This window comes from Pundamilia nyererei, unplaced genomic scaffold (assembly GCF_000239375.1).
Source record: "Pundamilia nyererei isolate P.nyererei 1_Seehausen unplaced genomic scaffold, PunNye1.0 scaffold00010, whole genome shotgun sequence".
Lineage (NCBI taxonomy): Eukaryota > Metazoa > Chordata > Actinopteri > Cichliformes > Cichlidae > Pundamilia > Pundamilia nyererei.
Window position 1 is genome coordinate 6,616,129 of NW_005187411.1, and position 13,504 is coordinate 6,629,632.

A 13,504-nucleotide genomic window follows, 5' to 3' on the forward strand; every position below is an offset into this window, starting at 1 on the left:
TATACACTTGTATGGTCACTTCCTGCAGGTTGAGCGTTTCTGGCTCCAGAGCGATGCTGCAGTGTGTGTGCTGGCAGGCCTCGGCTTGAGCCGGACTCTAGCTGGGCTGGAGAGGAGGCTGGGCTATGGGGGGTTGTGGAAGACCACAGGCTGGGTCTTCACTGCAGCTCTGCTGGCACATATGGTGCACACCAATCACAGGTGACTATTGCACACGCTAACAGTAACAAGCTTGCTGTTGTTTGGTGTGATGAAAATCTGCAGTGCTGTCGATACACAGTCAGGAATTACTGTGGTGTGCAACAGTGGTTTTCATTGCACAAGACTAAAATGGTAGATTTCAAGCAACGAGTTTAAAATGCTGACTTTAAATTTGAAGATTTGTTGTGTTGTTGCAGTTAGACTCATTTTGGCCCCGGCCTCAGAATTGCACTGCATGTGAATGAAGACACTACCAAAGGAACGCAAAGGCAGCACTTTAAATGTATTCTCATTGTTTAATTTAAAAATCCAACTTTAACTCCTTACAAAATCCTTACAGTTCCATTTCCACTGTTGTATATTTGCAGTAAAAGGGCTGAGTTAGGGCTTTGTAACGTCTGAATTTGGAGACAATTAGAAAACTAATTCTTAACAGCAAAGATTTTGATCACAGTGGACATAATTATTGTAGCTGCATTGTTTTTTTCTTCTACAGGCTATTAGTGATTTCAGGCTCTAATAGTGTTTTTGTGTCCGACTGCTCGAGTCTTACGGTTTCTTTTCAGATACTCTGCAATCCATGTATCTGTCAATTTAATGTTTTTACATTATTCATGTTGCAGTAACTACACTGAACCCAAATGCATATGAAGAATGAAGTGAAATACTTCTGCTTTGTAAACTTTAAATGATGTAAAAACTCCCCTCTTCTAGCTCCTTCTAAAATCCCCATGCACAGTTTTTCCTGAGTCAACCTGATTTGTTTCTCTTTTGCTTCTCTGCGCTTCATACTGCAGGTCTGAACTCCACATGTCAGGTTTTTCTCTGCTCACCCCATGGTAGGGGCTAAAGAGAGGCACGGTTAGCACATAGATTCTACTCTCAGAGCTCAGTCTGAGATGTTAGCTGTCCGAGAAGGCAGATTACACCAGCGTAGCGCTGGGGAGTGCCAGACAGCCATCACTGAGCGGCTTTGATCAAGGGGAGAGCATGGCCTGTGCTGTCAGACCCATCACACCTGTCTCCCCACGATTAGATAGGCAGCTAGAGTGAGGGGAAGGGGCGGGGGCACTGACAACTTACCCTCAGAGCACCTTGAAAGCGTACCTACAGACACTCACATATACACTGCTGCACACATCTCACACACACTTCTGAGCAGGGGTAAAGATGTGTTTAACCATTTTTAAAATGGGAGAAAATGCAACTTCTGTTTTGATGCTAGTGTAGAGTAATTGCTTGCATATGTGCTGATGATCTTAGGGAGTGTGATCAGAGTGGGAACACTGTGGTGGAGAGGTTCGGCAGGGAGCTTCTGGCCTCCTTCTCCAAAGACTCAATCATCCTGACCAGAGGAGATCTGCCTGGAAATTCTCTGCGATACCTGCACTACTGCCAGGGCGTACGGCCTGATGTACGCCTGGTTGATCAGGAGGTCAGGAGGTTTTCCCTGTTCCCTGTATTGAAAAGATTTTTCCTTCATAATATAAGTTAAGGAATTTTATTTATGACGAAACTGTTTTGTCTTATTTTTCTTGTCCATTAAAACCGCACTGTATTCAAAAGAGATTTAAAAAATAAAGGACAAAATGTGAATGAAGTGTGATTTCTCATGATAATATAATGTTTTACATATTTTGGCAAAATGTAAAAATCAGCTTTGTGGTAACTGAAAGAAATTCATTGAAAATCGTAAATTAGACCCTTAAGTCAGCAAGTAGAGGCCTTATAAATTGGTTGTGTTGTCTTATATACTTATTAGTTTGTATATGTTATCACTATGATTCATCAGTTGCTTTAAGATATAATGACACAAAAATCCCTTTAAACTAATTGCTCTGATGATTGTTTAACTGATAATCGACTGGTTATAAATATTTCTCTGGGATTGGTGGTGCTCTTTGTTCTCACTAGATGATGACATATGCTTGGTATGTGGCCAAGCTGGCACAGCACCACCCTGGGATCCACTTTCCCGGCCGCTGGTGGGACCCGGTCAACCCCGAGGAGAAAGGCACCTTCAGTCTCGATCAATTTCTGTCCCGCAACACGCAGTGAGTGTCTCAGACACATGAAAAGAGCAGAGGGGGAATAAAAGGATGTTAAATGGAAAGAGAGAGAGAGTGAGTGAATTGGGAGGGCAACAATGAACAAGTGGGTGATCTAATGAGGCAGAGATCAGCAGAATGGTCGACACAGTGCAAGCACAAGATAAGCCCACAGAACTGTTGAGGCCATAAAAGGAGTCTGATGAACTACAAAAGTCAGCTAATCTACTTGATTTGGTTAAACGGTCTCTGGTGGACTTGCTGCTGCTCCCATGATTCACTCCTTCAGGAGGAACTGAGATCCAGAAATTGGATAGTGCCTTGTTAATACCAAGCCCACCAGGGGGCAGTGTTTGCCAGGCCAACATATATGTATCTCTGTGGGGGCAACACTGACCTGCGGGATTAACCCTCGGGGTCTGTGAGAAGCGCAGGGCTGATGGGAACCTAGAAGGTGCTGGGATGTGAGGAAATTTCTGTCTCCATGTTGTCACTGTGTGTGTCATTATAAACAGCTACCCGGAGATAAAGACTGAGGGCACGCCTCTATTTAAGAGTTTGTCTCTGTTTTTCTGCAGGAGGGATGTGTTTGCCTGCATCGGGCTTCCTGATGGAGACCTGAGCTGGGAACACAGTTATTCCCGCTGGCCCCTGGGTGTGTGTGACTACTTAGCGCCCGTTCAGAAGCAGTTTCACCCTGAAGAGTGGGCTCATCGTACACGCAATATCTATAACTGGAGTGATCCACACAACAGGTTAACAGTTAACTCTTACCTTCATGCGTATTTCAGCCTGGATTATACTATTAAAATAATTTATATTTAGATTGGTGTTGGGGATGTCATGTTATCCTCATTGCTCTGAAATTCAACCTAACCTGTTAAATGTTTTTAGAAAAGTTAGATCTCTTTGATCTTCATTTGAATTTTCATAACATTTCAGCGTCGCTGATTTTTAAATGGTTAAAAATTAGCATGGTTTAACTTTTAAGGTCTGCTGTTGGCCAAGAAAATAAACAAATCCTTTGGAGTGAAAAGAAAAAATCTCAGTGCTCACTTTTCTCTCTGTGGTCTTCAGTCGTCCCTCCACAGACTCCACAGAACGTCCCTCAGTGGGCTTGTCCTCTGTTCTCCATGCTGTGATCCAGCTCTTTGTGAATTTTACCAGAGCAAGACATTAGGCCCTTAGCCATCTGAAATGAGACTGAAGATGAAAAATAATGAGTTTCTTATTGCGTTTTGTCAATAACTGTGTCAAAAGTGGAATTAGTCAAAGCTCCATATTTTGTTGCTGTTGCCAGGAGCCCTTCATTCACTCAGATATCCACGGCTGAATACTGTGACATTATTTCCCGCACCCTCACGACAAGCGTGTCTGCCGATGCCCACAAGCCAAATATTAGCTCGGAAACCCTGCTAAAATATTCTTTTGAAGAAGAGGTCAAGTGTTTACAGTCAACAAAGTGGGGAAAAAAAAGGCAGATGTGGTTTTACTCCATGTCTAATGTGCTAGCTGGTATTGTTGCTCAGTCACTTAATGTTTATGCAGCAAACATTGATGTTTAGTGTATCAAAACCTGCACAGCCAAGTGGAACAATATATTCACATAAATAATCATTTATAGTTAGTGGAACTGTGAATAAGCCAGCGCGGTGCCTGAAGGTGGTTTAGATAAAGAAAAGATTTTTTCTCTCCCCATGTATGAACAGTTTCCATCCTGCATCCTGGGAGCGTGTTGCTAATGAAGAGATGTGGCAAGCCAGGTATGCTGAATGCTTTACAGCGGATGCTAGTTTTCTTGTTTGAAGTGGATGTATACTTTCGAGCGTAAATAAAAAGCTGTGTCACGATGCATATTGCCCCACCAGAACATCTCCATAAACCAGTCTTGTGTGGTAAAACATCTACACGTACAATGTATTTGGTGCCGGCATCTACATAAATCACTCCGTTGGAGTGGTGCGTCTGAGAGTGTAGATCTGCATGGCTCATCCATCCAGCACTTAGCCCTGAGCCTGCGTGCTTTGTTTCAGGATGAAGACGGCTTTCTTTCTGTTTGACCTGGCTGAAAGGATGCAGGGAGAGGGGAAAGCTCGCCTCTTTGAGCTGTCTTACACTGTGAGTCTGACCCCCACCTGCAAACACTTTACCACAGTAGGGCAGATTAAAATGCATCAGGAAAAGCATGAATGTTTTTATGTTTATCTCTGTTTTTTTTTTTATTGCCGGGAAGCTATATAAGGAGATTGTTGAGGCCCACTCCGACTATCCTCCAAACTGGGACAAGAACCTGGCTCTGGCTTGCGAGAGGCTGCTCCGCTCCGGTCACAGGGGTTACAGTGCAGACAGCCTACTGACCTGCAGTGTCCAGCACTTCAGTCTTTACTTAGAGAAGGATCCCACTGATCCCCAGGCACCCGCCATCCGCTCAGCCATTACTCACCTGCTCCAAGAGAGAGACAGATTCCGACAGAGCCGGAGGCAAACCCCATAAGATCCACGGAGCTGGAACAATGGAAATTATGGCTGAGCCAATGTGCCTCTTTGTGTGGTTTTAAGGTGACGCTCTATGTGGATCAAGACTGGTGCACTGGTGTTAAGTTTGGCTGAATGTACTGTGCCAAATTGGACTTGTATGTCAGAATTTGAAATGAAGGGAAATGCTGGTGGATAAGTTCTTGTTTGAAGTTACCAAACAGAGCTAACACTGTGCTACGTCTCATTTGATGAATGTTTACAGTTGACCAGCGGCAGGGCATGACTTTAGGAAGCCCTGCCTGACCTCAATCAAGCTCTGCACGCTTCTCTTAAAGTCACCCATTCAATTGCTTTATCGTTACATCTCGTTCTCCCCCCCCCTTTTTTTTCCTATTCTGCTCTCAGAGCTTTTAACGTGCTGATTATTCTGCCTCAGCCTCTGCTCTACTTCTTTTTCTCACATTAGGATGGCAAGACCGAGATTGAGGGAAACCCAATTTGGGGGCAGAAATGGGGGATTAGAGCGGCTGTTTAATCTAGGACAGACTTGTGCTGTGCCACGCAGCCTCACTCCACATCAGTGGCAGCCCTACACACCCACCCACCCCTCTATCCTTCCATCAGTCTATCTTAGATGGTCCTTTAAATGTTTAAAACTAATGGATTCGATGAGTGCTTTTTTACCCCCCCCCCTCTCTCTCTTCCTTCCTAACATGAGGGCGGTAATCCCTCTTGGATTTAAATGAAATGTGAAATGTCACAATGCCAGGGACCCTTTTAGAGGTGCGTTCGTGCGTGTGCCCATGTGGGCATCTATGTTGATTTGGGTCTGCATGTGTGTGAGAACATGCTTAAATCTCCACTCAGCCCCCTCTCCTTGCCAGAATTGCTCATAAACCTATTCGATAAAAGGATCGGCACACTGAAAAGCAAAATGCTTTGATCATTAGAGAGACATGGACATTAAAGTCATGGAAAGTTCACGGACAAACGCAGATACGCAAGATTTTCAATACTCGACTCACAGAAAAATGGAATCTCAGGTCTGTGAATGTCGGGAAGAGGTGCCGTCAAACTTAGTCTGACTGGACCAGGGTTGTTTGAAGAACACCCCTGAAGTACGCCCTTGTATCTGACGCATCGGTTACACACTGTTTTTAAAAATGTTAGTGTTGATGTTAATGAACCTCGTGCCATGAAATTTGTTGTGCAGAGGTCACATCAGCATTTTGCCATAAGCTTTATAAAACGTTTCTGAAGAAGCCTGCTGTTTGAGATACCAGCGGAAAGCGAGGGACAGTGAGTGCATGTGCAGTTTTCTCCGAATGTAATCTGCCCTCTGTGTTCGCAGGCCTGGTTAGCGGCTGTCAGCTGGCTGGATGATGAGGTTCGACCTGCTGTAGCGCAGATGGTTTGGTTTCACATAAAAACAAGGGGGAAACTGTCATTCTGCTTTCTACAGATTAAAATATTTCAATAAAGATTTTTTTACGTATTTTTGTGCTCTGCTCCGAAATGTAGTATTTTTGATCAAAAATGTTATCATATTTGTTGTTTTGACATTGCAGGCAAATGAATAATGCGAGTTTAAATCGTGTTTTTTAACTTCACTTGACTGTATTGGTGTAGTTTAATGTTTACATCAGTTATCTGCTGCCACATGGCTCATCCCCTCTTATTTTTACCTTACTTTCCTTTTATCATCCCCCTCTTGTCACCCACCCTCCCCGCCTCCCACCCCCTCTCACTCTGTCTTTCCGTAACCCCTCTGTTCCTCTTCTCTCCCGTTTCTGAGAGTCACTTGCCCACCCTAAATCAGCAAGCTGCCGAGGATTGTGGGAACCCATGGAATCGCCGTGACCAGGGATGCAGGCAGGGAGCCACGGCAACGCTGGAATGTGGGGCGTCTGAGGAGATAAGAGCTGTGAGCCCAGCCAGGGAGAGGCGCGAAGTGGGGGAGGACGCAGAGGCAGAGTGAGGAGGGTGAGACAGAAACAGGGAGAGCAGCAAGTCTGTGAATGGGGAAACAGAAACACAACGCCATAAACAGCCAGAGAGCAAGACAGAGTGAGACAGAGAAAGAGGGGCGGGGGACTTAGGGGGGCACACACTGGAGATGGGAAGCCAGCCTTATTCCTCTTTGCATTTCATTTACATCCCTGGCCGTATCGACCAATCGGATTGGGAGCAAAGCCCAGGGCTTAGGAGGGGAATAAAAAGACAAAATGCCTTTGCTGCTCTCATCCCTCCCTGATAATACCCCTTCTGTTTTTCTTTTCTCCTTTTCTCTCGTCTATAAGTAGATACTGTCCGAAATGCCAGCGGAAAAGCGACACCTCCGCTTGCTGTGTATCTCAGATAGACCGAGCGGGAGCAGGGGCTGAAAAGACAGCTTTAGCAACTGGGCCTATCTCCACTCCTCTCTCTGGCTGGATGGGAGCTTGGAGTGGAAGGAGGCGGAGGGCTGGGGTGTGTTGGTTAGTGTTTGGGAAGAGAATAGAGGGTGTGAGAGGCATGATATACTGAGCTGGCCACAGATTTTGCAAAATCTTACACTCTGAAAAACTTTGCCTTCAGATCCCTTTCTTAAGCATGAGAAACCTGTGTCAAGGATGTTTACCAGGTGCCACCCATCCTTGTAAAGGTTGCCAATGCCTTTTACCAAAGTCTGCACATATTTGTTAGCTTAACATTGCTGTCCCATGCAAAAAGAAATGTTTTTTTTCCTCCTAAGACTCGTATGTTTCATTTCATACTATGATTTAGTCATGAAAGTGACTGTCCAAGTCCTGAGCAGTTTATTGAAACATGCAAGCGTACATGGAGATACAGTATATGAGGTAAAAACAGTTTGTACATTTCTAACAAGCTTGAAAGTCGATATTTGGTATGACCACTTTTATTCTTCAACACAGCCTGAACTCTCGTAGGCAAGCTTTCTTGTATTTTCTTTAAGTTGTCTTTAGTAATATTTCTCTGGATGCTGTCTGCCTTTTCTTCTGTCAAAATGATCCAACACTCCTTTGGTAACATTGAGGTGCAGGCTCTGGGGAGGCCAGGCTTGCATTCATCCCTCCACTACTGATTTCCAGTCCTGTTCTTGTCTAAGTTGGAATACCTCAGTTTTTTTCACCCTGCTTCCCTTCCACAAGAAGGAATTCTTAACAGCCACTGAGACCTTTTCTGATGAGCCTTTAGTTAGGCAGTAGATGGTTTTGAGGCCTGCCACTTCTTCTGTCCTCTATTCATCGAGTTTCCTCAGTTTTTTTGTGACACATTGCACACCATGCCAAAACATGCCTAGTTTTCAGCTAATAGCTCTTTGCGACTCTACTTATTGGTGCAAAAATACTATTTTGTACTTGTTAAACTGTATTACCTTTGGCATTTTTCATGAATGCAAGAGGTAAAGATAGAAGACAGTACTGTATGTATCAAGTAAACATGTATGAGAAAATGTAAAAAAGCTGACTTAAAGCAGATAAACAGTCCTCACTTTTGTCTAAGTGTAAGGAGGTGCTGAGTTTGGACCCATGCAGTGCCTCTGTGTGCACTGGACTCTACCACAAAAGTCATTCTAAATCTCAAGAGTTTTACTTCCTTCATGCAAATGTATTCAAAAAACAACATTTGCCTGCAGGTTTGTCTGAAACACCAACTCCTGTGAGCAGGCACACTGTAACCTTAAACTTCTCTCAGAGGTAGCACTACTGTTATCTTAGCTAAATTAACTGCTCTCCTGAATGTGTATTGCGTAGAATTAGGCCCATTAACATCAGTCTGTGTTGACATCATGATTGACTTTTCTCAGGTTTCCGTTTGCCATCACTCTTGATTTGTGTTTCCACAGTGTGTGGCGGCCAGTGTTTGCATGTCAGGTGCAGCATGTGTGCAAGTTTATTTGTACAGGTGTTTGTAGTGCCCTGCATTGTGTTACTGTTTGTATGTTGTATTTGTAAGTTTCTTTACTGTGTTTAAAAAAAACTGACATTGTCTTCCTGCTCATGTCTTTGTGTAGTTGCACCTATACCGTTGTACTGCAGCTGGATCCTGCACTGCCAATGCTGCCTACGTATAAATAGTGCTTATTGAAATTTACTGTTTGAGAGATGAGTTTATCTCACTTGGGGTTTGTGGCACAGCTGTTAGAGAAAGAGAGGGTCCGTTACCTGCCTGCACCAAAAACCTGTGAGTGATCAGGTTGTGGACCCCCCTGCAGCTTCACAGCATCCTGGTCCTCTTTAGCCCACACAGCCTCCTCCCAATAGTAAATCAAACCAAACAATAGAGGAAGATATCCGAGGGATTAGAGGTCAGAGGGTTGGGGAATACAACATCTCTATTTCCAGGATCAATTTTCAACCGCTTGGTAATCTCTGCCCCCAGGCTCCATATACCTCCAGTGGTCTCTCTGGCGGGGAGGTGGCATTGCCAGGCTGTTGGAGTTGGTACTCCAGCTGGGTGTGCGTGGTTGATAGGATAGCGGGAGATGAGGTTGTAGGTTGATGGTGTAGATGGACAGGAGAGCAGAGGGATGAGTAACAATAGGTCCCTCCCCTGTATCCAAACCGTACCTTAATCCTCACGGATAAAAGTGTACATGTACGGTGTGTACGATCATACCCTCGTGACATTTTAGCAGATGAAAAACGTTCGGCGTGTGTCTGTGTGCTTCCTGTGTGTGCACGTGTCCACAAAGTTTGTTTTAATCTGCAAATTTGTAAATGTGAAATAACTTTGAGTTCTTTCGAGCAGGCTGAATATTATCCCCAAGTTCCCGTTGTTATCTTGTGTACACACATTTGTTTATTTGATACAGCCCCGCTCCACTACAGCACTTCTGTATATCAAAGACAGCAGTGCGGAGCGTAATTGAAAATGGCTACCGTGGAGAAAGGTCTCTCTGCTTTGACTGAGAAGAGGCAGGAAAAAGCCTCATTCTCCGCTCCCTTCTTAGATCTATTTAAATAATTGAGGAGTAAACTGACAAATTAGGCACCTTTATGGACGCCCCTGGGCTCTCTCTGGGGTCCTTCACTTTTCCCAGTACAAGAGAGCGCCACTAGGCACTGGATAATATCTCAGTGTGCTTTGAGAAGAAGGGGGGTAGTGGGCCAGGAGGGGTTTCGCCAATCAAGCGGGCCACACTTCCTCCCCCAGGTTCTAATTTTGTGCCACATTAAAGAGCTCGGCCTCCATTTAGGACACAGAGAGGCATTTTCATAATTTGCCGGGTCTCTCGACTAGCTCGGGGTGCCTTTTTTCCTCTCTCTTGCCTCTCTTTCCCTCACTCTGTATCTGAATGGAAGGCCCGGGGAGGAAGAGGGTAATTCATTCGTTTCCTTTCAACCAACCAGCTTCAGTTCTGCATAATGTTGCTGCTAGGTGTGTACGGAAGCTAATATTTATCTCTTTAATAATTCCCCATTAGACCTGAATATTATTTGCCACATAAAGCCTACACTGCTTATTGTGGGGTGTACATTGAAACGGTGGCATTTGTGCATTGCAGCTGTGACCATTGATTAAATATGTGTACTGTACACCCAACACGTAATCTAGGTTAAAGTTGTTTTAATTCTTCTTGCTGACACCATCCATTCATGCAGCTGCAGCATGCGTAAGCATTGATTCATATGTGATTGGTCACATAATTCACAGTCTCAGGGGGCATTTCATCGCTGACAGACAAGCTAATCTGAAATCCCCCAATTTACAAATGAAAATCCCACCATCCAATTGAGCTAATAGAGGGACTTGAATGGGATAATAAGATGTGGTGTAATACTGTGTAAAAAGCCTGTAATGTTGTGTTGGTGTAAGAGCCTGTGTGACTGGATGTTTGACTGTTTGCAGTGATTATAGGGGCCTCCGGGCCTGGCGACGGCTCCGTGGCTGGGACAGGGAGCTTCTCCCTGGGCAAGGAGATACGCCTGTCTGCCCCTTCTGCTGGAGCTACAGGGACCAGGATGTCATGAGGGAGAGTGCTCCCTGTGAGCTCTCTCTCTCTCTGTTTTGCTTTCTGTCTCTTTCTGTACCTCTCTCTCTCTCTTCCTCTCGTTCTCGGTCTGTACTATTGCAGTGCTTGCAGATGTGCACAAACAAGGGAGGATTAAAGCAAAACGAATCTAAACAGACAAATGGAATTAGAATGATGGGTGTCGGTGGGCTGGTTCACAGTGATAAACATAATGATGCTCTGTATGTATGTGTGTGTGAGTGTGTGTGTGTGTTCCTGTGTCTGGGGGATTATCAGTAGTTAGGTGTGTGGTGTGTATGGCTGGGTGACTGCTTCTGGGTGTCTTTGTGTGTTTGCCTATCCGTCTATGTTTTTGTAATTATGTGTGTGTATATTTACTCTGTCTATAGTTGTGCGTTTGATAAATTAGTTATTCCATATTGCCTCACAAAAACAAGTCTCTCCGTGCCCTCTGCATGTGTGTGGGTATGTTTCTCTGTTTTCCTTTCTGTTAGGGTCACATTTCTTTCTCGTCTTCCTCTGTGTTTCTGTTTGTGCAGCGGACACTTTTGCCTGTGTGTACTTAGTGGTCACCGAACTCAGTACTGACCTGCAACTTGAATATCATAAGGCACTATTTGCCGGAGTGGAATATGGAAGTGTAAAGCTGACCACTGCTCTGCTGTTTATGTGCAGTTGTGTTGTGTTCTTCTGTTCTGCCAGCAGTCTGTGCGTTTATGTGGTGTTGAGGTCAGGGGTGTGGAGGAACCAGCAGGGGGGCAGTGATCAACAGTCTGGGGCTCCCCTGCAGAGGGGCTCTGGGATTAGGGCTAAACCTTGTCCTGCCAGATGGGCACAACACATCCCCACATCACATACAAGCACCAGCACCTTTAGGACTGCTTTTGCCCTGCCCCCTTTCTCTGTAGAAACTGACTTAAACCCGAGGTAAAAAAGAGAGACAAAAAAGCAAACTGATATGCTTACACACTTTTTAAAAAATCCAGTCTGTGCAGTATAGATATGTATTTTTTGTTTGTTTGAGGAATACCAATTTCTCCACTGATTGAATTTTCAAATTTGGTGCATGAGGGTTTTGTTACACTGACATAGCAGGAAAAACGAGGCCGTGACATGTTGTCCATCGTTTCTTCTCAGGACCTCACAGAAACGCGGCAGAGGAGACGACTGAGATGAGGCACGCTTCAAAGTGTCAGGTAGTGGACAGTATGGCCAGTCAGCAGGTTTCAAGGGCATCAGAAATGAAACTTACAGGTTGTTTTGATGTGCTGTATTTTAGAGCCACAGGCTACACTGAAATGATAAAGTGTGTCTGTGTGTGTGGGAAGGTCTGTAAGTGTGTAGATTGGTGGCTCAGGCATCAGCAGTGGGTTGATTGCTTCCTGCTTGACTGTTATCAGGCACAACTGGCACTAAATAGCATTTATAATATTGAATGCATTCCCATAAATCTATAAAAGTATTAGCTTTTTATGCATTGGCTCATCGACTTTATGAAAAATCTTGCTGTTTTCTGTTTCGTTACAATTCCTTCTTAAACTCGTAGCGACCTATGAGTCCATCAATCGCAAGTGGATAACTTGACATTTGCACGAACCTCCGGTGCTTTGTGATAACAGCCCACCTGTAACTATTATCCACTGGTTCCCCAGCATGACTTAGGAAATCATCTCTGCATTACTAGAAAGCAGATTACATGAGACAAGTGTACAAACAAATAAAAGATTACAGGCTGTGAACATGTTTCAGTCTAATTCCCTTTCAACAAGCTGTGCTCAGCACAATGCTTTTCTCTCCCCAAGCTAAATTTGGATTTCCCTGTTGATGTGAAGGCCTGCTGGCCAGCCATGTCTTCCACCAAGAGCACAACCTCTGTAATGACAATGTTCCACAAGACTGGCCTGTCTCCTCTGCTGGTATTAGTTAGGCTTTGGAGTTCAAGTGACTACAGGGTTTAAACATGGATTTTTTTTTAAAAAAAAAAGAGGGGAAGAAAGACTCGCTGTTGTTCTTGAAAAGCTGTGTTTATCCAGGATTAGAGACACCAACATGTTAATAATTGTTTCTCACAGAACTGCAAAGAAGCACTTTCCTGTAATCCCCTAATCAGGCATTACACCTCTGAGCGAAGCCACAACGCAGGCGCGTGGTGTCTGTGACGCAGCACGCCTACGCTGTGTCGTACACCCACATCTTCCCCAAACCACACCCACTTTGTACAAAAGCACCTGCTCTAGTTTTCCTTTTGTAATCTACACTTCCTGCATTCACCTCATCTGCTCAACGCTGTAGATCAGTTGGGACGATAATAAATGTTTTCACTTTTATAGTTTTTTTTCTTTGTTATGAAGCATCTGCTGTGGATGTATCAGAAAGTTCTGCACGTGTCTTTCATTCATTTTTAACTATAACAGTCTGGTGTTGTTTGAACATAACATTTCTGCTCCACTAGGTTTCAGAAATATATATTCTGACTTCTACTTTGCTACATTTACAGCCAGAATTGCTGCTCACTGGTATAAGTTTAGCAATTTAGCTATTTTAATGAAAATGATAATTACACATATACATCATCCTATCTATAATAATTGGATCATATAATGATATATGATATGCCAACGCAAAAATCAGTTACTTTTGGTATTTATAGTTAAATTGTGTGCTTGAGTAAGGATCACAGTAATTATTTATGTTTATGTTTATGGTAGCGTTTGCCTGCGTACGTGTCAGTTTGTTCAGTTTTCAGTGAATTATGATTTAAACTTTCCATTAAAATTTGGCTTAAATCCACTCAGGC

General features: G+C 44.0%; 1 protein-coding gene across 4 annotated transcripts in view; it reads left to right on the top strand.

Annotated features, from left to right (window-relative positions):
- The window catches only part of tmem260 (transmembrane protein 260), a 26,557-nt gene extending 18,919 nt beyond the window's left edge, over window positions 1-7,638 (top strand). For 3 of the 4 annotated variants that reach the window (XM_005724033.1, XM_005724031.2, XM_005724034.1), the window contains exons 10-16: window positions 29-201; window positions 1,465-1,636; window positions 2,116-2,255; window positions 2,828-3,004; window positions 3,959-4,012; window positions 4,283-4,367; window positions 4,483-7,638. In XM_005724033.1, coding sequence (XP_005724090.1) covers window positions 29-201; window positions 1,465-1,636; window positions 2,116-2,255; window positions 2,828-3,004; window positions 3,959-4,012; window positions 4,283-4,367; window positions 4,483-4,743 — 1,062 coding nt within the window. In that variant the 3' untranslated portion in view covers window positions 4,744-7,638. The remainder of the gene's footprint in view (window positions 1-28; window positions 202-1,464; window positions 1,637-2,115; window positions 2,256-2,827; window positions 3,005-3,958; window positions 4,013-4,282; window positions 4,368-4,482) is intronic. The other variant, XM_005724032.2, reaches the window with a different exon arrangement.
- The last annotated feature ends 5,866 nt before the right edge of the window (window positions 7,639-13,504 follow it).